The sequence below is a fragment of the Gopherus evgoodei genome, chromosome 12 (genome assembly GCF_007399415.2).
Source record: "Gopherus evgoodei ecotype Sinaloan lineage chromosome 12, rGopEvg1_v1.p, whole genome shotgun sequence".
In the NCBI taxonomy this organism is placed as follows: domain Eukaryota; kingdom Metazoa; phylum Chordata; order Testudines; family Testudinidae; genus Gopherus; species Gopherus evgoodei.
In genome coordinates this window covers 4324027-4351659 of record NC_044333.1, presented here as the reverse complement: position 1 = coordinate 4351659, position 27633 = coordinate 4324027, and the positions used below count along the sequence as shown (strand labels likewise).

The following is a 27633-nucleotide window of genomic DNA, read 5'->3' as shown; positions in this document are numbered from 1 at the left end:
TCGGCGGCTCTTCCGGAAGTGACGGTGTCTCCCGGAACCAAAGATGGCGGCGCCTGGCTCAGGCCTGAGGCTGCCAGCGGGGGAAGGAGGCGGCAGCGCCGCTGCCTCGTCACTGTCGATGGAGCGGATCCGCTCGCTCACCGACCTGCCAGAGCTGGAGGCCGCCTACAGCCGCCTGTGCGGGGAGGAGGTGGGGCAGCTCCGCCCAGCGGCGGGCCCTGGCTCTGCCCCGCCCCCCCGTCCTGGGACGGGAGAGAAGGACCCGATCTGATTCCTTTGCGGGAGAACCGCGAGGTGTCCTGGCTGCCTCGCACTCACTGACCTCTTCTTACTGCGCTTTGAGATCTGTTGAGACTCACTGCGCAGGAGCCAGCCATTATTTCCTGCTAAAGCGCTGCAGGGAATCACCTGCATCTCGTTTGGAGGGAAAACATCAATATTCCTGGCTTATCAGAGTGCGGGGGGGAGGTGACTTTCCAAAATTAACATATAGCCGTTTCTATTTAGGTTGTTTTAGTGCAGCTCTTCTCCTGTTATTCAAGTACTCCCACTCCCTCTGCCCCCCAATGTGGTGTTGATGCAGCCTCTGACCAGAAAGACTGGATGTCTCTTTGCCAGAACTTCATTAGATGGCGAGGAAAGATTGCTACAGAACAATGTTAAATGCTCCTTTGACCACCTGTTACAGCCCTGACAGGCTGATTCTTTTGCCTCCGCAGCAACCCCATCTTCTAAGCCTGGGAGCACATTGCTAAACTCTTTATTCACTCATGTAGGCAGCTTGGTCACCTGTACCTTGGGCAGAGGTGATCTTTTTTTAAAAGTTGTGTGATAGAGACCTCTCTGCCTGCCCCAGAACTGGCCTTTGAAAAGAGACGGGGGTGTAAATGTAATCAGATTAGGATGGATTGCTGGGCTTTTGAAGGATTGCACTGTGAGTTGAACTCTCAGAAACTTTAGTGCTTTGCTTGGCTCATGCTCCTGGTCTGAGAGTTTGGTTCTTAGCTAGTGGTGTTGATGATCGGTCTGAAAGGGGCATGAAGTGACACGGGGCTGCTTTCTTTTTCAGAAAGGGGTGGAGGAAGAGCTGGAGGCACTCCTGGAACAACAGAGTACCATAGAGAGCAAAATGGTCACCCTTCATCGCCTGGGGTTAGTAGTTCACCAGTTTAATCCTTGAGTGAAGCTAGTACCATGTGATCTGATGCTTTGGTTAAAAAAGAACAAGTAAGCAAGCAAGCTGTAGTTTCTACTGGATATCAAATTCTTCCTTACACTGTTCAGCAGCTGCTTTGTTCTACCACAGATGAAGCTGCATGTCAGTGTGAGGAAGCAATTTCTGTCTGTAAAGCACTTTGAAATGAAAGGTACTTGAAAAAGAATTATACAGCATTAGTTTGGGATGAGGAAAAATAGTGGTACTCCCTTGTGATGTGACCATAAAATGAGCTGTCATTTACAGTAGATTGTGAAGTTCTTCATAATTGTCCCACTCATGCGTTGATCAGTAGTGAAATGGTAAACAAAGATTACATTCACATTGTTAACAGTAGGCTTAAGCATTAACAACCAATTTAACTGAATGGAAATAGCATGCCTCTTCAGCTCTGTTGTTTCAGGCTGTCTGTAGACATGGGCAGACTTCACTGCACCTCTAGTTCATTTTGTAAGTTATTTTTATGACCATAAGAGCTAGATTCTCAATTATATTTAATAAAAGCTTGGATTCTGGAATAGAAGATAGCAGTTGCACAAAACACAAGGCTGACACATCAGTCCGACTCCATGCATGCTTTTACTGCAAGGGAGACAGCCACTGGTCAGGCCTGAATGTGCTGCTGTCTTCTACATCTCACTCTTGGATTTGGCTTCTTATCTCAGTGAAAGCACGCAGCAGTTCATGAGGGGTGAGACCCCGTGGTGCTGGAAGATGCAAGTGTCTGTGTGGGGAAATACACTGCAGAATGTAGTGCTACTTCATATCTGCATTTCATATGTATGACCAATGTTCTCTGCATCTGTTTCCAGTCCTAACCTGCAGTTGATTGAGGGGGACGCCAGACAGTTATCTGGGATGATCACCTTCACTTGTAACCTGGCTGAGAACGTCAGCAGTAAAGTTCGGCAGCTTGATCTTGCCAAGGTAACGAGACAATGTGGAAGCTCTGTGCTGAGCTCTCTTTCTGCTGTGTGTGGGTGAGCAGATGAGCAAGTACTGCATTTAACAGACAGCAGAGCATGAGCTCTTCACTTGCATGTGGGAAGAGAGGAGCTGAAGCTGAGCCCTGATTTGTTCTGGCTTTGTGCTGCATCTAGCATTGCAGGGTCCTGGTACCTCCTTTGGGCTCCTAGGCAGTACCAATGTACAAGTAATATAATAGGAAAACCCGTTTATCCGAGCTGGTCAGATATCATTCCTCCCTTCCTTACTCCTGGTGTAATAGGTTGAGACAATGGAGGTAGACCTGGACCTCGGAGGAGTATTCTGGAGCTGCCATCTTCTTTGTACAGAGGTAGATTTAAAGATTGCATGCTGATGCCTGTAATCTGTGCAGACCAGCCTCTTGGCTAAAGGTGTACGAGCTATAATCTGCTCTGTTCTATGCAAATTAGGAGTGGCTTTTGAGTACAATCCAGATTTTGGGTGGACAGACTTGGGGCCCTTCTTCCTTTAAGGTCATCCATCACAACTCTCCAAGCAGCTCAAGCTTCTCATCCAGCTAGATGCTGACCTTATAGCGAAGTAGCCCCTGCATCTCTGGCAGCCATTTCTCTTTCCCCTCCTGCTGTACTCTCTCCTCTCTCTAGTTCTGTTTCTCTAGCCGAGCCACGGAAGGGGAGTCTTACCTGCCGTTTGTCTTGCAGAACCGCCTCTATCAGGCCATCCAGAGAGCTGATGACATCTTGGACCTGAAGTTCTGCATGGATGGGGTTCAAACAGCATTGAGAAATGAAGATTATGAACAAGCCGCTGCTCATATCCACCGCTACTTGTCTCTGGACAAATCAGTCATTGAGCTGAGCCGGCAGGGCCAGGAAGGTAGGTGCTGTCCGGGTGTAGCTGTTTAGTTAAATAATACTGAGCACTCTTGCCTTTTGAGGCTCTTACTTTGTCCAGCGCTAAAGAAGCTGAAGCCAACTGGTGTGTTAACAAAGAGTGTGACTATGGAATTAGTTGGCAGCTCCTGCAGGTAGCTGTTTACATGGAAATGTCTGAATATTTCTGAGATCTAGTTAGGGTAAAATATTACCGGGGGGAAAGCTGACATGCTGAGGCAGCTAGTTGCTGAAAAGGCCACTGAAGTCAGACAAGATGATCGTAATGGCCCCTTCTGGCCCTAAATCTATGCAAACTGCCATACATGTAGAGTTACTGACTTGGGGCTTGAAGAGCTTGGCAGCCACTTACTAGCCAGCGGGCTGAATGCATTAATCAGTGGTGCATGATAGAAAAGATGGGAGGAAGGGTGCTCATCAGGGAGGGCCCAGTGCAGCATCATGGTGTTCTGCCCAGAGGGCTGCTGGAATACCTGTTAGGAGCTTGTCCCTGAATTCTGCTCTATAGTTTAATTTCTTATATTAAACCACTGGCTTGTAGGTGTCTGACCAAGTTGAATTGTGTGTGGTGACCTGGCTAGGCTATGCTAAGCTAACTGTGAGGCGAGGCAGATGCAAACCAAGACAGAAGGGAGCATTTAAAATTTTTAGAACTTAATAAAGGAAAACCCCCAAAATTGTCCCAGGAGGATAAATAACATTACCAAGTACTTACTTCATATAGTAATAACTTACAGGTTACCAGCATGTTAACCTTTGCGAGCTTGTACATGCTACTCTTCCTTACTCTGCAGTTCATATCAAATGCATTGTTATGAACAAGAACAAAAGAATCACTCAACAATAGACTGTCTCTCTTCAGAAAGAATCAGCTTTTTTTCTCCTTGGCTGTAAGTTCAGTTCCATTCTTGCTGTCCTGTTCTTGGCTTCTCTTTGACTTTTAGTGCTCCGTAGAGTCAATGTTCTTGAGGGTTGTACCTCTTTCCACTAAGTTTATGCACAAATTGAGTTCCTTTACCTTGTCCATTAGGCGCCTTTGAACTGTATCCTTCAACAGATGTTCAAACAGTCCCTCTCTCTGTTCATGTACTTTAGGTCCCTTGTGGGTGGGCTTCTCACTTACTGTTTTCAGGATCTGTTTTCATCTAATACAGCTTTTTGATCAATTATCTTGTCTCAGAACCCACTCAGTGTCAACCCAGGTTTGATTTACCATGAAGGCAATGTCGCCTTCTCAACTGGTTTCCTACCAGACATGGAATTTGTGCTGCAGCTGAATTTCAGCATGGACAGCCACAAAGCGTGATGCACCTTGTTGAGGACTGCAAAATGTGGCTTGGCGTGACCGGACTACATACACCTAATACATTTGATCCGTTCCCTTTTTCACCAATTATATTTCCTTTCAGGTTTTTCCCAAATCTGGTTTTCTTCCTGCTTCTTCTGATCCTGAAACCTTTCCTATTTCTCTTTCTTTTCCCTTCTCATTTCCCAGTCCCCTGTTTTTATTCTCCTGTTCCTTTCTTTTGCCTCCTCACCTCCTACCCCAGCACTGGTTCATCTGCTTGCTCAGCATCTAGCTTCTTCTCCTTCCCTCCTCCTCTAACAGCTTTTTCCAACTGCTCCTGTTGGGCAGATTCCAAGCCCCTCCCCGGCTCAAGCTGCCCTCTCATTGGCTGTCTCTCTCCAGGACAGCATTCTGCGCTGTTGCACCACAGATGCAGCAGGTGGTAGTGCCAGGCTCAGGGTGACTACACATGCCCTCTGGCTTCTGGAAAGGGAGGGGAGGGCTCTTTCTCCTCTCTCTGCCCTATATTATTCAGACTTTCCTATGTGCTGCTTTTGAAGACGGCCATGTCTCTTCTGCTCCCCTATCTTGCATTTCTGGGGTCCTTGTGAATAGCTCCAGTATCTGACTGGGCTGCAGCTCAGAGTTTTTCCCCAAACAGCAGCAGAATAAGACTGTTTCTTTTCAGTTTCCTGGCTGCCCACAAGGTGCTGAATAGCAGCAGCAAAATCTAGCAGAGTCTTGCCAGTCTCCTGCTGCTGCTAGTTGGGGACGCTCTGAGCTGTAGAGATGCTGCAGCTGTCTGTCTGCAGTCTCAAGCAGCATTTGGCAATGAAAGCTTTCCAGGTGTGCAGCTGATGATCAGAATGGCTTGTAAATCCTCTTGACTCCTTTTGTTTTTTAAATGGATGTTTAAATTGTGCAGCAGTTGGATGTGTTAGTGCCCCATCCAGTCTCACCGAGAGAAAGTTCTTACTGGCTAGGGAGTGAATTTGTAAAGCCCTTTCTGTACAGCATCCTGCCAGAGCTCTGATTAGCAGACACCATTCCATTTCTCTGTAATTAGCTGGTCCTAACTCCCTCCACCGTCCTCTGCTCCCGTCTGCTATGCCTGGGCATTGGTGGGTTGGGAGGCATGCATTCTGCCCTCTCGCTAAACATGTGGGGTGCTCATTGAGGAGGGGGGAGGGTGACTTCCTAAACAACCAGGATAAACGTGGCCAGCAATGGACCGTGTAGAGGCTGTTCCAGTTAATAGCACCTCTGCTGACCCAGGATTAGGCATGTCATGGTATTTCATTGGGATATCAGTGGAGCATCTGATTGGCCATGCACGGTGGATACGGGGTTGTGGGCCAATAGCAGAGAGAGGGAGGGATTAAGATGTTCATCAGAGTTGCTAATGTGTTTTAATCCTAATTAGGTTTTCTCTCCAGGTTTTAGGGCATAGGGATTTGATAATCTCAGTGTGAGGCCCCAGAGCTGGAAGAGTCTGTCTATACACATACCCTTCCCACCCTGCTTTTTACCTCTAGGTTAAAGGTCTTGGGTGGTTTGGGGGAAGAAATGAATATGAGCCAGGGACCTGTCTCCTTCCAGGCTTTGATGGCTCCTGACTGTCAGCTTGGAGCTGTAGCTACATGGGCATGGTGCCAGGAGAGGAAGTGTCCTGAACCTGGTACTAATGCAGTGCTGTGCCCTCTAAACAGGCAGCATAATTGATGCCAACCTGAAGCTCCTGCAGGAGGCAGAGCAGCGCCTGAAGATCATAGTGACTGAGAAATTTGATGTGGCTACGAAGCAGGGAGACCTGCCTCAGGTGGAACGTTTCTTCAAGATCTTCCCCCTGTTGGGCTTACACGAGGAGGGGCTGAGCAAGTTCTCAGAGTATCTCTGCAAACAGGTAATGGGCGCTGCAAGACCCGCTGTGGCCCCTGGGCTGGCCAGAGCACCTCAGAGTAGAGTAAAACCGGGTCTCTGCCAATATGTGTATTGAGAAATGAGATCTTGGCTCCTGTGCATCTAATAATGCTTGAATCTCTGAGACAAGATTGGGCCTAGTCAGCACTTTCCTTACTCTTTGTACTACCAGGTAGGGCTTCTGGGTGACAAGTCACAGATCCCAGGCCCTCATTCTGTGGCTTTTCTTTCCCCCTCCTTATCTCACTTAGAGACAGCATCGTGCTGCTTGCGCTCAGCCTATGGCATTGGGGGTATTTGCTAGGCTGCCTGTAGCTGAGTTTTCTAAAGGTGAGAAGCTAGGATTTGTCTGCTGTTTTAACAGTGGTTCCTGTTTGTGTAGCACAGCTGAATACACCTGTTTCTGCAAGAGATGTAGACTGCCTTACCCCTGGAGTCCCCTCTGCCATCTGACCCAAAGCATTGACACCTGCTCTGTAAGGTCCATGTGTCTTGTCCTGCTGGTGGCAGGGAAGGTGGAACAGCAGCAGATGTGGGTAGAGGGAAGGGCTGCATGGGGCAGGAAGGCAAAAGTCTCCCTGGTGGGAGGGCTCTGCCAGAACCATCTTGACCCACTCCTTCCCCTGGAGTTTAGGTCGCTAACAAAGCCAAGGAGAACCTGTTACTGGTGATGGAGACAGACATGAGTGACCGGAGGGCTGCAGTCATCTTTGCAGATACACTGACACTCCTCTTTGAAGGTAATTCCTCCCTACGCTGTTTGTCGGCTGGAAATCTTCCCCAATGGAAGGTGCCCAGACAATGTCAGAGCTCTCAGTTTTGGCTGCAGGAGGGCGGAACAGTGCCATTTTCCTCTTGGTGGTGCTGGACTAGAGTGCAAGGGTTGGCAGCCCGGTTCCCAGCTAGGTTGGAGTGCCGTCTGTTTCTGGCCAGCAGGGGGCATTGGGTCTGGAGCTTGCTCTTTGTTCAGTTTTGACTGGCAGGAGAGGGACTTGCAAAGGACCAGCTGGCTTCCTCCCCGCACGCCCGGCTCCTCCTGGAATTTATCCTTCGCAGCCTCTCCCAGCCTAAGGGACTGAACCAGAGCCGGACTGGAAGAGTTGTAGATCTCGGCCTTAAATAGTGGATGTGAAGGGGCGTGGTGAACAGGGCGTGGAAGCTGCCCTTTTCTCTTCCTGCTGCCCCAAACAAATTGATCAATCGCTGAAGAGTTTTCCAGATGCACAGCTCCCCCGCCTCACCTGACCAGATGAACAAATCCCTGCCCGTAAGATCAAAGAGCTGCTGGCCCTCCCCGGGCTGATCTCGTGGGTTGGGCTAAGGCAGCTCTTGCCTTGAGAGTGGAGGGCAAGGCAGTGCTATGTGTGCTGTGGGCATACCATTGAGGAGAGGAATAGTGCTCTGCTGTCATCCCACACTGTGCTACTGCCAAGCCACTCTCCTGTGTTTGCATTCTTTGCTGCTGCTGACAGCCCAGAGTGCATCTTCTAGGCTTGCCTGGCAGTGGTGTGAGATGCAGGAGAACACAGGGCTGGCTGTCAGAGTGTCTATCTGGGGAAGAGGAGCAGAGTTTGCCTTGAGATGAGTTTCCCAGAGCTCGAGCTGTTCTCTTGGAGCATTACAGGTGTGTAGGGGATTGGACTCGGTCTTTGGCATTCAGGATCTGCTTTGGTGCTGGCTGTGGGAAGGATTTTCTTCTCCAGTTGGCTTAGCTGGTGATTAGGGAGCTGGAGGCTTCTGTGCAAAGCTTTATACCTGGCGAGTGCGCTTGGTGGCCCACCTGCATCCAATGCTGGCTGCATTGGCTGGCAGCAAGCGCGACATGCCCTGCTGCTGGGGCTGGAGGAGGCAGCTGGCAGTGCATTGAGGCTGGCAGCATGGACGAGGGGCTGGCCTGTCAGTCTCTGGGGAGAGGGGTGGCTTGCCTCCCGTGAAGCGCTGCCTGTGACTGGCTGCACGGTATCCGCTGCAGCGCCCAGACGCATGTGCTGCAGTGGCTCGGTGAGAGCTAGCGCAAGTAGAAATAGCACTGTAGCCTGGACAGCGGCAGCATGGCTGAGCCATGCCAGGTACGTACCCATTGGCTTTTGTATCCTCTGCTGCTGCTGCCCAGCTGTGACAGTGCTGTTTATACTCCTACTGGCTCTCACTGAGCTGCTGTCCTGTGTATATCTGAGCAGGGGAATCGCATTCCAGCTCATTGGGCAGACCGAGATTGCAAAGGGAGAGAAGGTGGAGGATATAACATTGGAGAGGGAGAAGGGCACCCCAGGATGTAGGGGTGGGTGATGTGAGGATCCCACCAGCCTGGATTCTGAGCTGCACTTGGGGAGGTGCTGTGTGCCCCTTCCTGTGCCCTAGATCAGGATGCCACAGCCCAGGTCTTAGTCAGGATTGGGCAATTGCCCTGCCTGGGGCTTCCTACCACCATTAAAGCCACGAAAAATCACCACCGCTGTCTTCTGGCAGGAATTGCTCGCATCGTGGAGACCCACCAGCCCATAGTGGAGACCTACTATGGGCCAGGGAAGCTGTACACCCTGATCAAGCACTTGCAGGTGGAGTGCGACCGGCAGGTGGAGAAGGTGGTGGACACGTTCATCAAGCAGAGGGACTATCACAGGCAGGTGAGTGATGTGCAGTGCAGACTGACTGGGCTGCGGCCAAGAGCTAGCTCTGAGCCTCATCCCTAGTGATCCTCTAGCATCCCACAATCCTTTGCAAACGGAGCGTGCTCCATGGGCCTCGTCGCTGGGCTCTGCATGGCCATGCGGGAAGCCTGGGCTTGGTATCTCACTTTCCAGGCCAGCAAGTTTAAGGCAGCACGCTCAGCCTTGTCAACCCTCCAGAATTGAGTCTCCCAGAACTGGCATCAATCTCCCAGGGACTACTGAAAGCAATCCAGGAGATTTCAATGGGATATTTTAAGAACATGACATTATGTCATGTTGGGTAAAAAAAAAAAAAATCTCCCGGAAGAGCTTCAGTCAGAGTTGGCAACCCCACTTGTGAGTGGATGGAAGGGACCTGGCTTTACTCCATCACTGCCCTGATGGCTGACAGGATGTCAGGAAGTGGGCATCCACTCTTTGCCCTGAAGGACAGCGGTCATGGGACATGAGTGACGGAAGTGAAGATGATCCTTTGGGGTTTGACTGGGTAAACAGGAGAAATCCGGTGGGGCATTCTGAGCTAGGCTCTGTCACTGAGTCTTTCAGTGATCCTCCTGCCAGCTGCAACACTGCTGGTAGCTGTCTCATAGGCACACACCTTTAGAGGCCATCTGCCCTCGCTCTGCCTCGCGTAAGTCCTCACTGAGCCCCATAGTGAGTTCAGTTGCTGGGGAACAGGGCATGGGTGGGTTGGTTTTTCCCTGGGACCTCCCTGTGCCAGCTGCTCCTCAGCAGAATAGGTCCTGTAGGGGAACCTGGCGATAGCGGGCGGAGATGGTGATGGCTCTCCTTTTCTTACAATTGCAGTTCCAGCACGTTCAAAACAGCATAGTGAGAAGTTCAGCTACAGAAAAGATTGAACCAAGGTACAGAAAATAAAACACTCACTGCTCTCTTCCTCCACATTGTTCATCTGGCATTAATGCTGCTTCGCAGGTAGCTAGCGCGTTCCATCGTTCAAATGCTTGACAACCACCAAAGCATAAAATCCCCTTTGGTGTGTGTCCTTGTTGCCCTTTTAGGGTCCATGCTGCTTTGTTCTGCTTGTTCATTACCTGAAGTATCAGACCTTGACTTCCCTGAAGGGATAGGACAGCACAGGAGGCTGATGCCCGATCTGCAGGTCTCCGGCCCTCACAGCTAGGGTTCGTGAGCTGCCATGGGGTACTGCGACTTCCCACACAGCAACTCCATGGCAGAGCTGGAAGCAGAACTCTGGGCTCTGGAGATTCTGTTGCATCAGTTTCTCTCTAATGAACTGAAATACTTGTTTCCCCTGCTCATTATGGTCTGAAATGTGTCAGTTTCCCCAGATTAAAGCCATTGGAAGTGTACCCAGATACCACGCTAGTGCATGCCCTGTAAATACAGCTGAGTACTTCCCATGCAGTCAGATGTCACTTAGAGCACACACCAAGCTCTGCCATCTCTGAACAACACAGCTGCCTTGGTGTGTTTCTATAACTTAATTTCTTGATGAGGCTAGTTTGTTGGCCTGATGCTCAGCTCCCAACCTGGAGGAGCAGCTGTTTGTCCAGTCCCTCCCCTTGGGTGGCCCTCAGGCGTTTAGGTTCCCACTAGCAGAGTTCTCAGGAGCATTGGAAAACACAAGCCTTCCCACCATGTCAAGGTGCAGTCCCTGGGGAAGGCTAGAAATGCATGTAAAAAAAATACAAACATTTTTGTTTTTCAAACAATTTCTTTTTGTGATTGTATATTACACTCGCAGTGTGTAACCTTCTTTGGCAAGTCGCTGTGGAACTCATTGCCAGGGGATATTGAAGGCCAAAACTATAACTGGGTTCAGAAAAGAATTAGACAAGCTCATCATTAGTATGAGGTCCAGCAATGGCTAGTAGCCAAGATGGTCTGGGACACAACCCCATGCTCTGGGTGTCCCTAAATCTCTGACTGCCAGATGCTGGGACTGGACAACAAAAGATGGATCACTTGATAATTGCCATATTCTGCCCATTCCCTTTGAAGCATCTGGCATTGGCCAGTGTCAGAAAACAGGATGCTGGGCTAGATGGACCACTGGTCTGATCTAGCATGGCCATAATGTTCTTATTTTCTCTGGGCTTTAGCTTTCCCATCTGTAAAATGGGATGATAATATTTCCTGCCCATCAGGTTGGTGGTGAGGCTTTGTGTAAGGCACTGTCTACATTTGCGGTGGTGTATAGAGAACATACACTGCATCTCCCTCCAGCATGGGTGAAAATAGCAGTGCAGATAGTGAGGCACGGCTTAGGTGAGTGAAGACATGCCAGACCCTTAGGGCACATACCCTAGACGGCTCTCCAAATGCCCAAGCAGTGCCTCCCATGGCTCCCCTGCTATTCTTAGCAGCGTAGTGTCCCTGCTGCAATGAAAGGCTATGTCCGGGGGGCAGCAGGGAAAGACTGCGGCAGCTCCCCATGCCAGAGCCTTTCACTGCCATGTGTAGCACACACCAGCATGGATGCAGCCTGCTTTTCACTGCGGCATGTAGCTCCACATACCCTACGTGCTGCTGCCAGCGTAGACAGGGCTTAAGTAATGTTTGCACAGTGATTTTGGATTAGTGATGAAAGGCTCGAGGAGTGTCAGTTTCCTTTTAAATGACACAAGAAGGTACCTTTTCTTTGCACACTCAATGTGCTGCTCTTTGCATGCAGGTACCATTGTGTGTTTCCTCACCTGCTGAATCCAGACAAACCCCTTGTTATTTGCAGGTGCAGACTAGCTCTTGTAAAGAGTTTGTAAGGAATGTTTGTGTACCAGAGCATACATAGAGGGAGCAGTGCCCAGGAGATGAATGCTCATGAGCCAAAGCGCTGTGAGGTGGCCCTCTGCAGGAGGCTCAGAACAGCCTGTCCTTCCCTTTACTTTCAAATGCATCGCTGAGCTCAGGCCTGCTGAGACTTGCTTCTGGCCACTTTATTGTGGCTAGTAAAACACAGGACCTGCCAGACTGGAGCGGGCCAGGAGTCCAGCCAGCCCAGAGTGCCACTGGAGAGTGGCCCGCACCAGATATTTCAGAGAAAAGTGCAAGACACTTACAGTGGACAGTTCCCAAAGAACATGCCCAAGAGGAAGTTTCCCCTGTCCCCAAGCAGTTAGAGACTTCTTGTGTCCTGAAGCAAAAGGGATTATGATCGGTATTAAATTCAGGGTCACAAGACAGTCACTGTGCCAAACCGTTTTCAGTGTAAAATAACCACCCTAACGTATAATGCGCAAAAGGAGCAAAGGATGGATTTATCGCCTGAGCTCAGCGATGCATTTGGAAGTAGAGGGAATGACGGGCTGTTCTGAGCCTCCTGCAGAGGGCCATCTTGCAGCGCTTTGGCTCTCCCGGCTCCCTCGGAATGAGCATTCGTGCTTCTATAGCATGTGCTGCCTTTGGTTCAGGAAAACCAGTGCCCGCCCTTTCGTGGGCTTGCTCCATTGTTTCTCACTGTGCCCTTTGCAGGGAGCTTGACCCCATTTTAACTGAGGTCACCTTGATGAATGCCCGCAGTGAGCTGTACCTCCGATTTATCAAGAGACGGATCGTCTCGGACTTTGAGGTGGGAGACTCCATGGCCTCGGAGGAGGTAAAGCAAGGTAATCCCTCGAATGCCTGTGCTTCTCTGGCTCCGTCCTTACAGCTCCTCTGTGGCACTGCTGTGAAGCAGCTCATTGAAGGTAGCTCCTGGGATGGCACTCTGGAGGGCTGGACTGTGGCGGCATGGGGACCTGCAATTTCACGATAGCGTTTCATGCATTCAACCTCCTGCACAGTCTGACCCCTCAGTAGCACGTCTCTTGGAGTGTGTCCTCCTCCTTCACTGTTGGGAGACCTGAAGAGTGGTGGGCACAGGAAACCTGGCCTCCTCTTCTGCTAGCTGGTTGGGAGTCTAGCTTTTACCTTCTGCTATCTGGTCTCCTTTCCCACAGCTAGCGGGGTTGCATGTCGGACTTAACAAATGCTAAGGGTGGACTCTCTCCCCCGCGCACCCAAAGCAGGCGGACGGTGCCATTGTTGAATTTAGAGGTGATATCACATTGTGGTGTTGCCCTGGACCTCCTTTGGTGGGGCGTGTCTTCCATATCTCTCCCTCACTGGCAGGTGTCTGGCATGCTTTGCATGTGCTACCTTAGTTCTCTAAAACCGGGTTTCTAAATACTTTTGTAGCATGGATGGCAGCTGAAAGAGGGGAGAGCGTCTCCTGGACGCCACCGCTTTCTTTCATGGCTGCATGGGCCAGCTTCCACTCGCATGTCTGTCTGTTGTGTAATAGCTGGAAATGGAGGTGACCCAGCAGCACGTGACCCACTCGCTCGCCGCAAACCCCAGTTTGGGAGCCGTGGTACTAGAGCAAACAGCCCCCTTTTCAGTGTAGAATCCTTAAGGTAAAGAAATCACTCTCTGAGCAGAGTGAACTTTGATCCACGTGGGCTGGAGAGCCGGGGAAGGGAGCAGTAGCGTGGGAAGAGGTGAGGAATTTAAATGAAGGGCTTGTCTGGTGTCTTAAGGTCATGGCTAGCTTTGACTTCCGCTCCTATCTCACTGGGAGCTTAGTGTCACTGCTGGAGTCCTGAGGATCCTGTAATTTTCACCTTGCGCTTTCGAGGACCCCCAGCCATAGCTGTCATCTTCCCAGCTGTGGTGGGGGTGGGCCTCCCTTTGGAGCTCATCTCTCCCTCAGGAAGAGCAGCTGACGGATGAGTTCCATGTTTGTCCTTTGCCCAGTAACTAAATATGCTGCTTCTGCAGCTGGCCCAGCTTCTTTCAGCTCAGGCAGCGTGGCTGCAGCTGGCCTGCCAGGGGGCCTTGCCGGGTGCTGGTCCAGGACACATTCAGAATCAGCTTGGCAGTGCTGTTGGCTGCTCTTGGCTGCACAGTTCAGACACACGCTTCGTTCAGGGCAGCAGGTTTGAACAACATATGCCTGTCGGGTGCCATTCAGGCAGATAGCTGCTGCCCCTCGAAGGAGCTGAGGTGGCTATGGGGAGGTGCTTTCGGATGCTCAGTCACTGCTGCTGATTCTGGCTTGCACTCTGTAGCGCATCAGAAGTCTTTGGACAAGCTCCTCAACAACTGCCTGTTGAGTCGCACCATGCAGGAGCTGATTGGCTGTTACATCACCATGGAGGAGTACTTCATGCGGGAGACTGTCAACAAGGTAAGGCCTGCGGTACTGGGTCTGGGGTAGCCTGGGGTGGGGACCGGGCCTTGGAATCCACTGGGGATTAAGGAGGTGGAAGCCTGTGGTTCATGCTGCTCCACGGTCCTGCTGTGTGAACATACGCAGGGAGCTCCCTGCCCCGTGTTGTGTATGGGGATTCCATTCGTTCCCCTGGCCTCTTTAACTGAACAACCTCTGGGGCGGTCAGGAGCGATGTACAGAATTAATTGAAACACTCCTTTCGGCGCTTCCCAGCCCAATGTCCCCCATGCTGATATGTAGTAAGGGCGAGCTGTCTAGCTGAGGCTTGCAGCCGGACACCCCACGCAGATGGGCTGGTCAGACTCGGTAGGCTTCGCAGAGTTGCACCTGGCCACAGCCTCCGAAGGAAAACCCAACATGCTGCTGGAGATGCTGTGTGGGTAGCCTTTCCTTGGAGGAAAGGGTGGCTTAAGGCATTGCTGGGCTGATGGGGTGTAGAAGCATGGTCCTGACTGGGCTGTTAATCCCCTGGCACCTCTTGCTAGAGTAGGAGTGTTAACCTTGTTGTCCTGGCCAAGTGCTGACTTGGGGATGACTCAACTGACCTGCAGTGTCAGCCACGCTCAGATCCTTAGCTTCCTGTCCTAAATGCTTGCTGCGCGCTGTTGAACAGCTCCAGGTAGCACGGGGGTGGATGTATTTCAGGAGTGGATGAAGTGACTCCTGTGTGCAGAGCTTGTGACATGCTGAATCCTTGTGCTGAAAGTCATTCTAGCAGCGTACGGCGCTGCTCCTCAGGCTGCCTTCCCATGCTCCACCATGGAGCGTGCCGTGCCAAAGGACCCTTAGCCAGGAATGGACTTTACGATGCTTGCTAACGTGACATAACAATGAGTTTCAGGTACCCCAAGCTCCTTTCATGCCCCGTGCAGTGCAAGAGACTCTTCTGTCACCTGGTGACGAGCATGTATCTGATACCCTGCCCTCTGGAGGGGGATGATGTAAGCAGGTTGGGTTGGATCCCTATGAGACAGATCATGTGTTAATAGATAGACCCCCAGCCTGGCTCTGAGTTTTATCAGCAGCGTATTGTGTTGCTGTGTGGATGATGGACGTCAGGGCCCAAGGTCCCTGGCTGGGTGTGCTGTGGGGAGGCAGTGTGCTGCCTGGGAAGTGGAGCTCTCTGAGCACATGGGGTGGGATGGAAGAAGGGGCATCCTGGTGATCTTCCTTGTGCCACCATTGAATATTGAGAACTACCAAATGGGGCTGCACCTGCAGATGCTCAGTGCTGCTTAGGCTTGGAGATGTGCTGCTAGAGTGGGGCTGGAAGGGCTAGGAAGGTGGGTGGGCAGCCTGCAGGAAGGGGAGCTGTGCTTGGGGCTGAATGTTTGTTTGAGCTGTGCAGCCAAAGGTGAACCTGAGCTGCTCAGTGAGCCTATCTCAGTCACTTCCGGACCTGCGGGGCCCTTACCCGCTGCACTCCCTGCTGGGAGTTTTCCTTCCCTTCAGGCCGTTGCTATGGACATGTGTGAGAAGGGTCAGCTGACCTCCAGCATGGTGGATGACGTCTTCTACATAGTGAAGAAGTGCATCGGGCGCGCCCTGTCCAGCTCCAGCATAGATTGTCTCTGTGCCATGATCAATCACTCCACCACCGAGCTGGAGTCCGACTTCAGGTAACGGGGCAGGCTGCCTGCAGGTGTCCCTGGGGCTGAGTGCTGTCTCTGAGTCCCCCAAAGGGCACATGGAAGGATGCAGGGGGGATGAGAGAAAATATACTCTATGTATCAGAAATCACCATAACTGATTTCCCCCTTATTCGGATCTGGTTTTGTTGCATACTTAACAAACGCAGCGTTTGTAATAGGATGGTGTTTCCTGCATGTAGAGCCTCTGGGTTCCCATGCTTTTGACCTCAAGCATCTCTCTTCTCTGGGATATGCCATGTGAAAACAGGCCCCTTGGCTCTGGCCAGGGCCTGGTGGCCTTGGTGGGGCGAATGGGTGCAAGAGCCTCAAGACCAAAAGTCATCCAGAGGGCTGAGAGGAAATCCATGTAGCACTTACACATGTTTACCTGTATGACTGCACAGACTGTGCTGGGCCACTTGCAGGCATTCACCTGAGCTCCATGTGGCAGGTGAGGTTCCCTGGGGCCACTTTAATGCAGTGACTTGAGTGGCTGGCTGATGCTTTTGAACAAGGGTCATGTGGGTACAGAAATCAACCTGTGCCTGTTTTGCATCCCAAGATGGCAGTAGCCAGAGCAAATACAGAAGTGACTGATCTCAGCAAGCTACTGCAACCAGCCCATTTGAGTGAGAGCTTGGAAAGGAGGATCCCTGGATGCTGGGCAGTGGACTTTGTGAGGAGCAGAGCGATTTGGCAGGGTTCTGTTTGCCATGCCTAGATCCCGGCTCCTGACTTCAGCAGAAGGGAACTGTTGACCAATATTTGCTAGGCTAATTATTATATATCTGTGTCTATCACTTTATTCACACCAGGTAGGGTAACAAGCATTAGGCACGCAGTATCAATATAATGTTATAGATCTTTTTCTTGTGGTTACATGGCCTGACTTTGTCTGTGTTCTGTAATCCTGTTCCCTTCTGCTATGTGTCCCATAATGCTTTTGCAAAGCTGAAGTCCACTTTGGCTTTAGAAAGTTGTCAAAGGCAAAATATATGAATGTTCTGCCCAGTACAAGCTAGGGAGGTACCTTCTTAGACCAGTACCTGGAATGCTGGTATCCAGAACAAAGCTAAGGAAGGAACAGACCTAGAAGTGAAGAAACTGGGATGAACTGGTGGGCTGGATTTTAGTGACATATAAAGAGTTTTGTAACTTGTAAAATCATCCTAGAAATACTCCTAGCTGAACTGTGCAACTTTGGAAGGAAGCCTTCTGGGTAAGGTGAATTCAGCAATGCTGCTCGAGTCAGCTTCCCAGAAATTGGTAGCGTATTGAACCACTTTTCCGGTACTAAAGTATTTTTGCCTTCTAGCAGTTAACCTGTCCTGATACTGGTCTGTTGAGTGCATTGTATAGCAAAGCAAAGTGTGGCCAGGGAGCAGACTGTACCATCTCCCAGCAGAACTGGGCCATGTTAATTCTCATATGTTGTTCCCAGGGTGAGTCGTGGCCAGAGGGCTGGGCTTGTGCAACTGCGCCTGGCCTGATGCTTCTCTGGCCTCCTGCTTGGCTTGCTCTGCTTAGTACTGAGGCACAGTGTGCTCTGTCCATCTCCAGGGAGGTTCTGTGCACCAAGCTGAAGCTTGGCTTCCCGGCCACCACATTCCAAGACATCCAGAGGGGGGTGACCAGTGCGGTGAACATCATGCACAGCAGCCTGCAGCAGGGCAAGTTTGACACCAAAGGCATCGAAAGCACCGATGAGGCCAAGCAGTCCTTTCTGGTGGGTTTCGTGCAGGTTTGGATGGAGGGAAGGGCAGGCGGTGAGGACAGAGGGCCTGAAGAATTTGAGGCAAGGGAGATGCTTGAATATCTAGCATCCCAGAAATGGGGAAAGTGTCTCCTGGGCTTGAGTGATATGACCATGGCCCGAGAGCCAGGATGGGGGCAGGATGACCTCTGACTCCTGGCAGAAGGTTGATGCTGCATCTCCCAAACCATTCCTCCCTGGATTCTTAGCCAGGCAAGATCTTCCAGTCATCTCACAAGCTGTCTGTTCCCCTTGGAAAGTGAGTCTGCTCTGCGTTGAAATTAGCATTGATGCCCCACAGGGAGGCATTGGGAGGGTGCCACTTCCCCCCAGGGGGGAACTCTTGCACAGAAGGATTGCATGGGATGAATGAGCTCTGCTGATATGACGAAGGGGTTTTCATCACAGGCGGCCACTGTGCTTGGAGTGTGAGAGCCACTCTATTGTCTTCTCTTCACGTTGTGCTACAGCTGGCCATGTTTCAGGGGTCAGAGCCTGGAAGTCAGATTTACAGAGCAAGAAATGTGAGCCCTCCTCTGTCGCCTTTGTGGCTCTCTGCCACGTCCCTCCCTCTGGAGGAGTGCTGGATAGATCTGAGGACACCCATGCACCCACCCATGCATGCCCTACACATGCATATGGGAAACTGCACTGTTTGGTTCCCTGATCCAGCACTGAAAGGCTTTCCCACTGATGAGACATCCTTGATGCCAAGCAGACCTCAAGTGAAGTCCCTTGACTGGCAGCAGTGGTGATGGCTGGCACGGACCTGTCTGCCCTGTCTGCCCACCGCAGCACTGTGAATGCATAGCAATGAGGAGGCTATGCAGGTGGTTCATTGTGCTTGGAGGAGAGAAATCAAAGGCGTGAGTGAAGGCAGGGTGCAGGGCCAATCGCTTTATTTCATAACACTCTTGGTGACAGGGCTCTGGATTTCCTGAAGCAAAGTACTTAAAAAGTCAGCGCTCCTGCCGGAGTCCCTCATTCACCTGTCAGCCCAGCTTGTTTTCCTGTCTCCAGCAAATCTCAGCATCGCACTGACATTTACTTCAAGAGGTGAAGAGCAAAATGTCACCACTGCTGATGTGTTAATGAGGATTGTCACTGGGCAGGCGAATTTCTGCGCTCTCCTGCCTGCCCATCAATGACTTGCTTTTCAGCACCGTTTTCCTGGACTTTCACTTGTGTGTAAGCAGCTGGCTCTGGGCGTTCCCAACCCAGAGTGTTCTCTGGGATGCTGCCGCAAAAGCGGTGCAAAACACAAGGGTGGGACTTCCTGCAGGAATGAGGCAGAGAACTGTCACTCAAACACTTATATATAAAACAGTAGCGGAGGGCGGGTAGATCGCACATCACTGGAAACGTATCATGTCTTCTACACTTACCTATTTGCAGTTGACTTACTGTGCAGTTCCATTATGCTCCTTCCTCTTTGTTCCAGGTCACCTTGAACAATGTGGAGGTCTGCAGCGAAAACATCATGACCTTGAAGAAGACTTTGGAGGTAATGTCTGGCATCTTTATTGGCTTCCTGTAACCAGCCTTACAATCCACTCCCGTCCAGCTGGGTACACATTAGGGAATGAACGCTCCTAGCCTCCTGTGCTCTTGGCCTTACTCGACTTTCAGGGATCTTACTTAACCTCGGGTGACCTGTCCTGCTAGTTCAAATAGATTGGTAGAAAAAACTGGGCTGGATGGGACCATTATCAGTTACCTGAGTCAATCCACCTACCTCCTGGCAGAATAGATGTAATTATCCCTAACGAATTTCCAAATTTTCTGTGAGGCTGAAGCCTTCATTGTTTACAGGGATGGCGATTCGTTTCCTGTTTTCGTTTTATATCTAAATCTTCCTGTTGTGGGGCCATTACTACATGTTTGATCTGTGTCTAATGAGAATATGCTCATTCGCGTACAGCTTTTATGTCTGAATCTCTTCTTTCCATTCTGGTTTTAGCCTTTCTTTATCACTCTCATTTTCCAAGGCCCAGGTCTACACCACAGACCTAGCTGTGTCGCTCAGGGATGTGAAAACGCCACACTTCTGAATGACATCATTATATCACTCTAACCTCTTGTGTAGACTGTGCTGTGTCTGAGAGCTTCTCCCATTGCCATAGCTTCCATCTCTCGGGGCAATGGCTTAACTACACCAGAGGGTCTCAACCTTCATTGCACCGCGACCCCCTTCTCACAACAAAAATTACTACACAACCCCAGGAGAGGGGGCCAAAGCCAGAGCCCGCTCAAGCCTCACTACCCTGGGCAGGGGGGCCAAAGCCTGAGCCCCACCACCCCAGCAGGGGAGAGGGGGCAAAGCTGAAGCTCAACGGTTTCAGCCCCAGGCAGGGGGCCTGTAACCTGAGACGACGATGCCCAGGGCTCGGGCTTTGGTCCCAGGCAGTGGGGCTCGGACTTTGGCTTCAGCACTGGGCCCCAGCAAGTCTAAGCCAGCCCTGGCAACCCCATTAAAATGCGGTCACAACCTACTTTTGGGGTCCCAGCCCACAGTTTGAGAAGCCCTGAACTACACGGATGGGAGACGCTTCCCTTGTCTTCTGCTGTAGCTCTGTCCATGTAGACAAGCCCCAAATCTCCAGTACCATTTCTGCTGATCACCTTTGAACTCTGTTCAGTTTACTTTGTTATTTATCTCCAAACTCACTTTGTCCTGACTACCTATATGTGGTAGCCCAGTGGACTAACCAGAAGAAAATACCGACCATACACACACGGACTCTTGAAAAAATAAAAAACCACCAGCCATGAGAACCTGATTTTTTTTAAAGGGGATTTAGCTCAGCTGCTAAATTAATACCTAGTGTCAAAACAGAGTGACTGCTGTCCAAAGCATGTAGAAGATCTAGCCAATGCCTTGCAGAGCTTATAGTCTAAATTGATGTGATCCAAGCAGCTGAGGCCAGAAGGACTGTGGATGGGACCATGGGAAGGGGGACAAGTTACGTAAAACTTGTGGTTGGTTAGAGTTGAGCATGTATCTTAATGGTTCTTAAATTAGCAGGGGTTTATTTTCAGTAGGTGTTAACACTAATCTGTGTTTTTATTATTGGGGTGTGGTGGGGGGGTTGCATTTGGGGAGGGAAGTAGTGGAAAAAGGCAGCGATTGAAGGCGTAGAGTGGGGAAGTAGAAGCTTGGGGTGTGGACAGGGGAAGAAGGTGGTCGAAGAACCTGATTTGCAGACACAATTGAATAACTGGATTTGCCAGTGCAAACAAAGCACATGCAGACTTGTGCCTGCCCAAATCTAGAGGCTGGTGCTGCAGATTGGGTGCTGAGACTCTGCCAGCTGGGGAAGATAGAAATTCTCTATCTGTTACGCTGTTTGGGGCAGGGACTGTCTTTGTTACATTTGTACAGCTCCTAGCACAGTGAGGTGCTGCTCCATGATGGGTTCCAGGGTGCAACTGCAAAATAAATATCTATTAGTGCTGGTAGTATTGGGCTGTTGATGTTCATCCCAGTAAAAGAGACTTTCATGCTGGGACTTGTCCTTTTCCGAAAACACAGCTGAAATCTCTCCTCTGGCCAGGCCAAGGGGTCACTCATCAGTGTTCGGTTAGACCTTGTGAAAACGCTAAAAACCCTCCACTCCTTGTTTCTCCATCTGTAACATGGAGATAATTTCCCTAGGTCTTGGATTAGATGCTCTTACGCCTTGTGACACATGAGGCAACCAGGTGGGTCCATCTCAGTCTGTCTGGTGCCACGTTTCCTGCTCCATTGTGGTCTGTTTCCACGACAGCAGCATCTTTCTTAATGGTTTTCTTGTGACATCTGTTGTCCTCCTCTTTCCCATTTTCCACCAAGTCCAGTCACAGGCTTGTCTGGAAGTATGGCTTTTGACACTCATGCAACATGTCCAATCCCCTTCAACCTCTTCCCTTGAATCACTCAGTGCCTCTCTGGCCTGTTGGCTGGTCCTTTGTCATACAGCCGCATTAGTTACGTTATCCTACCAGTGGGCACCAAGAGTTCTCCGCAAGCATGGGGGGGCGGGAGGGTTGTGAGGGTGAGGAGGATTTCTTTGTATGACCGTAGCAGGGTCCCGTTGTGCTGTGTAAAAGCTGATCCCTGCCCCAAAGAGCTGACAATCTGCTATGCCAGTGCAGAGTGCTCCAAGTGTCCCATAGCACTTACAGTCTGCGTATGGGTGTGTCTTTCCCACAGAGCGACTGCGCCAAGCTGCTCAGCCAAGGCTTTGGGGGTGAACAAGCTGAAGCCAAGATCGACAGCTGCCTCGCTGACATGGCTGCCGTGTCGAACAAGTTCAGAGATCTGCTGCAGGTGAGCTGCTTGCCATGCGTGTGGTGCGCTCTGGCTGACGCAGCCACTCGGCTGGCTCTGAAACGCACCCACAAATGGGAGATTATCAGCCCAGGGCCTGTGCTAGCCCTGGCTCTGAGTCCAGCCCAGAATGGTGTAAGATGGTGTGGAGGGGGAGTAAGCATTGATCGTATGCTGAGTAACAGTGATGCTCCTGGCTGGGGAGGAATAGGCACTAAAGGTGAGCTGCAGAGCAGAAGGAATGTGGTTCCCCTTGCTGCTTTGTGCTGAGTGAAGCTGGTCTCGCCAGGTAAAGGTGCAGTATTTTAAAATTGGACCCACGAGTTCTCAGATCGTCCCTTCTCCCTCTTTGGGGGGAACCTTGGCAAGACATTCGGCAGGGCTGTCTAAGGATGGCATTTGAGGAGCTCTTGCCATCCCACAGATGTAATCCAAGAACCAGCATCTCTCTTCCCCTACTGAAATACCAGCTTCCCCTTCTCTCAGTGGGTAGCTGCTGCTAAGGCTGCAATCTCATGTCCTCCAGCGAGTTTGCCAACGAGAGGAAGAGGAAGGCTTAATGTTTGGTGTGTGGAAGCCAAGCGGCAGAGAACTTGGTTTGAGCAAACCCTGAGGCCATCTTTCGCCTTGTGAGAGGAGCGGGGAGAGCAAAAACATTTTCTCTTGCTTTGCCGGGCACCGTCCCCGGCTCGCAGGCTGGCTCCAAGGCGCATGGCTAATGCTGAAACCACGCAGGAAAGTTGTCAACCCAGTCTTGTTAAAGCTGGATGGGAAGCGATTGAGCTCCCATGCTGCCTCAGTCTCAGATATCCCCTTTCAGTGGAAAAGGGCAGCTGCCAGCAGCAGGCTCCAAGTTGCCAGTTGTAATTAAAAACTTCCACCAACTGCCTGGGGAGAAGCTTCTGGCAGAGTGACCCCTGGTGTCCCCTGAGCCAGGCAGGGAGCCCCTTCATGAGCGCTGTAGCCTTGCAGCTACCTAGGACTTGCCTAGGCCACTAAGAGCCACCACTCACAAGCTGCTGCGTGTGCGACGTGGAACTCCTGCAACCTGGGAAAGCAGAGCCACTGCGACGACAGCTAGCTCTGCTCAGAGCTTTTCCTGGGGGGCGGGGTTTGGAATCCGGCCATGGCTGCCTCCTTGCCCTGTCTGGCCCTGAGCAAGCAGAAGGCCGTGTCAGTCAGTGGCCTTCCCCCTCTCACCTTGGGGCTAGAGCCTCACCTGGCTCCTGAGCATGGCGCTTGGCATCCAGACTCCTGGGTTCCATTCCCATCTTGACTTGCTGCCTGATCCTGCGCAAGTCTCTCTCCAGGCTTCACTCCCCTGGCTCACAGGGCAGACTCCAGGGAGGGTGAGAAGGGCAGGCGCATGTTTGTTGGAATCAAGGCGTGCTCAGTCATTGGCTGGGTCCTCTTCCTCTCCTCTCCTTCCCAGGAAGGACTCAGTGAACTGAACAGCACAGCTGTCAAACCACAGGTGAAACCCTGGATCAACCTCTTCCTTTCGGTCTCCCATAATATCGAGGAGGTAAGCCTCACCTTCTCTGCTCCCCAAGCATCCAGCTCCATAGGGCTCTGCACTTGTAAGGGCGGGGAGGGGTCAGAGGGACAGGCCTGGCTCACTTCCCAAAGATCTTCTTCCCTGCTGTTACCTCAGCATGGCCAGGCAATGAACTCCTTGGCTGTCCAAGGACCACTCATGGGACTGAAACCTAGAATATGGGACCCCAGGAAAACGTGGTGAGGGGTGCAGAATGTTCCACTGTCAGGGACCTTTCCTGTCCCAGTGTCACAACTCAATACTTCTCATGCTGGTGACGCACAGTTCTGAAAAGCATCATAGTAGCTGGTTTGTGTGGGACGGGTATATTTTGGCAAGAAGGAATATCTGCTCCCCACCCTGGAACGTCCCTTAGGATGCACTGCACTGGTGCCTGAGGGGCTGACTTTGTGAGTTGTTGCTTTAAGTAGCCGTACTGGATTAGACCATTGGTCCAGGTAGTCCTGCATCCTTGCCTTATATCTGATACTTCAGAGCAAGACAGAAATGCCCTGCTGGTAACACACCTGGTCAAGCTGTGCATTGGAGTACATGCAGATAATGGCATAGAGAATACACTTATAAAGTTTGTGGACAATACCAAGCTGGGAGGGGTTGCAAATGCTTTGGAGAATAGGATTAAAATTCAAGATCAGATGGAGAAATTATCTGAATTAAATAGGATGAAATTCAATAAGGACAAATGCAAAGTCCTCCACTTAGGAAGGAACAATCAGTTGCACACGTACAGAATGGGCAATGACTGCCTAGGAAGGAGTACCGCAGAAAGGGATCTGGGGGTCATAGTGGATCACAAGCTAAATATGAATCAACAGTGTGAAACTGTTGCAAAAAAAGTGAACATCCTTCTGGGATGTATTAGCAGGAGTGTTGTAAACAAGACACAAGAAGTAATTCTTCTGCTCTGCTCCACGCTGATTAGGCCTCAGCTGGAGTATTGTGTCCAGTCCTGGGCACCACGTGTCTGGAAAGATGTGGACAAATTAGAGAGAATCCAGAGAAGAACAACAAAAATCATTAAAGGTCTAGAAAACATGACCTGTGAGGAAAGATTGAAAGAATTGGATTTGTTTAGTTTGGAGAAGAAAACTGTTATGTCCCCTCTTCTCAGTCTTCTCAAGTACACAAAAGGTTGTTACAAGGAGGAGGGAGAAGAATTGTTCTCTTTAACCTCTGAGGACAGGACAAGGAGGTTTAGGTTGGACATTAGGAAAAACTTCCTAACTGTCAGGGTAGTTAAGCGCTGGGATAAATTGTCTAGGGAGGTTGTGGAATCTCCATCATTGGAAGTTTTTATGAGCGGGTTAGACAAACACCTGTCGGATGGTTTAGATAATAGTCCTGCTGTGATGCAGGGGCTGGGCTAGAGACCTCTTGAGGTGCCTTCCAGTCCTACAATTCTGTGATTCTATGCGGAGGGAGGGGAGAATCTTTTCTAAGTCCCAGGCAGTCTGTTTTCCCCCCTGAAGCACGGCCTTTGAGCATCATGTTAGTAGGTACACGATCTACCTAGCCATCTGAAAGTGCTGGGCCCAGGTCAGGCATGCCCTTGTCCTTTCTCCTGGCCTCTCCTACGTGGGGACACAGATGAGCACAAAAAGACTCCTCCTTTAGTCCATATAACTTGGGCATCCTGGGGTCTGCTAAATCTACAGGCCAGATAAAGCTAAGCAGAGAAACTGTGGCGGACTTGATGCAGTGCAGCAGGGATGTAAGACCCACTAGCACTGCTATAGCTCCAGCAGGTTCTCCCAGTCTGGTCTGAGAGCAGCTCTTCACAAGCCAGGGGTGTTGGGGATAAGTAATTAGCTCTGCGTTCTGCTCCAATGCTAGGAAGAGTTCAATGATTATGAAGCCAATGACCCCTGGGTCCAGCAGTTCATCATCAACCTGGAACAGCAAATGGCAGAGTTCAAGGTGAGTTTTCCTGAGCACCAATAACCTAACTGAGGCTTCGGGTCAGTCATGCACAGTGGCATTGCCTGACTCAGACACCCTGCTCTGGCAAGTGATGGACACAGTCCTCCCCTCATTGCGCCTGCTGTTTAAAACAACCCAAAGTAGCCCCCTTCGCTTTGATTCTCCAGTGCTGAGCCCTCCCGGAGAGGTCAGGGATACTCACATCTGCGCATGTTCCCAAGTCCCGGTGCCCCAGGCCTGACCGCTGAGCTGTTGTGGTTTGCTTTGGCTCCGCTCTTTAAGCATGGCCATTAGCACCGTGCCTGCGGCTGTTCTCACTGACTCCAGGCCTTTCGCTGGCGCTGGTTTCTGTTGACTCCTGCCCAGTGGCTGCAGGACAGTGACATGGTTTTCTCTCCCCAGGCTGGGCTCTCACCTGTGATCTACGACAGCCTCAGCAGCCTGACCACTAGTCTCATTGCCATTGAGCTAGAGAAGGTGGTTCTCAAATCCACCTTCAGCAGGGTAAGCAGACAGCTGTGTCCTTGCGCAGCAGCCGCCGGACTCACGGCAGGCCCGGGAGAGTCCTGCCTTCGCCCCCTCCTGCCCTAAGAGGGGTGGGGAGGCTGGGGTAGAACGCACCGTACAGACGTTCCCCTGCCGGCAGTGCCACTGAGCTTCCTGCTGGGCTGTTGTCGAGGCTCCTGCTACCTTGCAGTTCCAGCCTTCGAAGCTAAAGCTTCAGTTTCCCTCCCCACTCAGTGAGCCCGTGCATGTGACTAGACTTAGCCAGCTCAAAAGAGCCCCGATTGGAGCGAACGGTCAGAGGAAGCTTTGGCAGTGGGGCTAGGAGACCTTGCCGCGAAAGAGGCGTTGGCCCCTAAAGTGTCCGGCTATAAGCCACTGCCTACTTTCCAGCCCCAGAGCACCAAGTTCCATGGAATTCTTCCCTCTCCTCACCCGTCATGACCATCTGTAAGATCCAAAGCCATGTGCCCATGGAAGAGTAACCTGGTTTGCTTGGTGCTTCCAGCTTGGCGGCCTGCAGTTCGATAAGGAGCTGAGATCACTGATAGCCTATCTCACCACCGTGACCACCTGGACCATCCGGGACAAGTTTGCTCGTCTTTCCCAGATGGCGACCATCCTCAATCTGGAACGGGTGAGCTCTCCTCTGACTCTCCGTGCTGGGGGTGGTGGAATGAGCAGCAGCAGCTTTTTCCCGAGCCAGCCTCCACAGAGGTCTCCTAGGCTCAGCCTGGTTTGCAGCTGCAGCCCCCGCCCTCCCATGCCTGCTGTTCCTGCAGCACTTGCTGCTGGGGCGGGAGGGGTAGTTGCAGGAACGTGAAGCTTCTGCCCACCCATCACGCCCATCCCATGCTCTGGAGCGTCTGATCTTCCATGGAGCTGGAGCTGGGGAGGAGAATGGCATATTCATGTGTTGTCATTTCCCATTTTCTTTCTTTCTCCAGGTGACAGAGATCCTGGATTATTGGGGCCCCAACTCAGGCCCCCTGACCTGGCGCCTCACCCCAGCAGAGGTCCGTCAGGTGCTGGCCCTCCGCATCGACTTCCGCAGCGAGGACATTAAGAGGCTGCGCCTGTAGCTGTCACGCTATCTGCAGCGCCTGGACGTCCTCGGATGCGCTTCATAGTGTGAACATAGCAACCCCTGGGGCCCGTCCTCATGCTCCCAGCACTCGCTGCAGCAGGACTGTGACAAGCCCAGGGGCGACTGGCTGGCTCTGTCAGCCACCAGCCCTGTGATGATTCCAGTGCCTCACACCCGGCTTTCTTGGCATGGGAGAAGGCCCGGTGCAGCTCACTGCCCTTCAGGGAGCAGAGATACAGCGGCCATGCAGTCGCTCATGTTTTCGAGCAGTGGCATTCCAGCAGGGTTCCTCACTGAGGTGCCCTCCCCATGACACTAACAGTAAAGGCTCAGGCTGTTGTGACAGAGGGTTAGAGCTTGCTCATGCCTTCCTCTCTCATGACCGGTTCTGTGGAGTTGTGGCTGTAGTCCCAGGTGCTGCCTCAAGCCCCAGTGACCTTGTGCCGCCCTCCACAAACCATGGTTGCCCAGGCCCAGCAGAGTGTAATCCTGCCGTTCTTCCCCCGGCTGTGGTGACGGTTCACAGGTCAGCTGCTGGCGTCCCAAGGGCAGGCCTTGTTCAGGAGGAGGAGCTGTCTCCTGGGCTAGTTCTTCAGGCTGGGGCCTTAGTGGAGAGTGTCTGAAATTCACATGGAGGCTGCTGATGGTCAAGTCCCTTCTAGAATCAGGGCTCTGGCTCCTCTTGTACCTGTTTACACTGTGCAGCGAGGCAGTGAATAAAGATGGAGGAGTGGGGA

General features: G+C 51.4%; 1 protein-coding gene across 3 annotated transcripts; it reads left to right on the top strand.

Annotated features, from left to right (window-relative positions):
• The first annotated feature begins 9 nt into the window (after positions 1 to 9).
• On the top strand, positions 10 to 27633 carry COG4 (component of oligomeric golgi complex 4). Of its 3 annotated transcripts, none has more exons than XM_030581806.1 (20): positions 10 to 190; positions 1070 to 1152; positions 2029 to 2143; positions 2445 to 2513; positions 2866 to 3040; positions 6055 to 6248; positions 6900 to 7005; positions 8735 to 8892; positions 9745 to 9803; positions 12394 to 12527; positions 13971 to 14089; positions 15587 to 15753; positions 17326 to 17491; positions 18960 to 19022; positions 21711 to 21827; positions 23260 to 23352; positions 25219 to 25302; positions 25708 to 25809; positions 26318 to 26446; positions 26757 to 27633. In XM_030581806.1, the coding sequence occupies exons 1-20, from the start codon at positions 44 to 46 to the stop codon at positions 26889 to 26891; spliced, it is 2415 nt and encodes an 804-aa protein (XP_030437666.1). In that variant the 5' UTR covers positions 10 to 43; the 3' UTR covers positions 26892 to 27633. The 3 variants fall into 3 exon arrangements, with proteins under 3 accessions (XP_030437666.1, XP_030437667.1, XP_030437668.1); XM_030581808.1 differs by lacking the exon at positions 10 to 190 and adding an exon at positions 271 to 468; XM_030581807.1 differs by lacking the exon at positions 2445 to 2513 and having other exon boundaries at positions 11 to 190.

What these genes read in the sequence shown, in the direction of transcription:
- COG4 (XM_030581806.1), top strand. Translation starts at nt 44, where the DNA reads ATGGCGGCGCCTGGCTCAGGCCTGAGGCTGCCAGCGGGGGAAGGAGGC. An exon ending in GAGCTGGAGTCCGACTTCAG is followed by an intron (nt 15,754 to 17,325) that starts GTAACGGGGCAG and finishes GTCCATCTCCAG; the next exon opens with GGAGGTTCTGTGCACCAAGC. An exon ending in TCTCCCATAATATCGAGGAG is followed by an intron (nt 23,353 to 25,218) that starts GTAAGCCTCACC and finishes CTCCAATGCTAG; the next exon opens with GAAGAGTTCAATGATTATGA.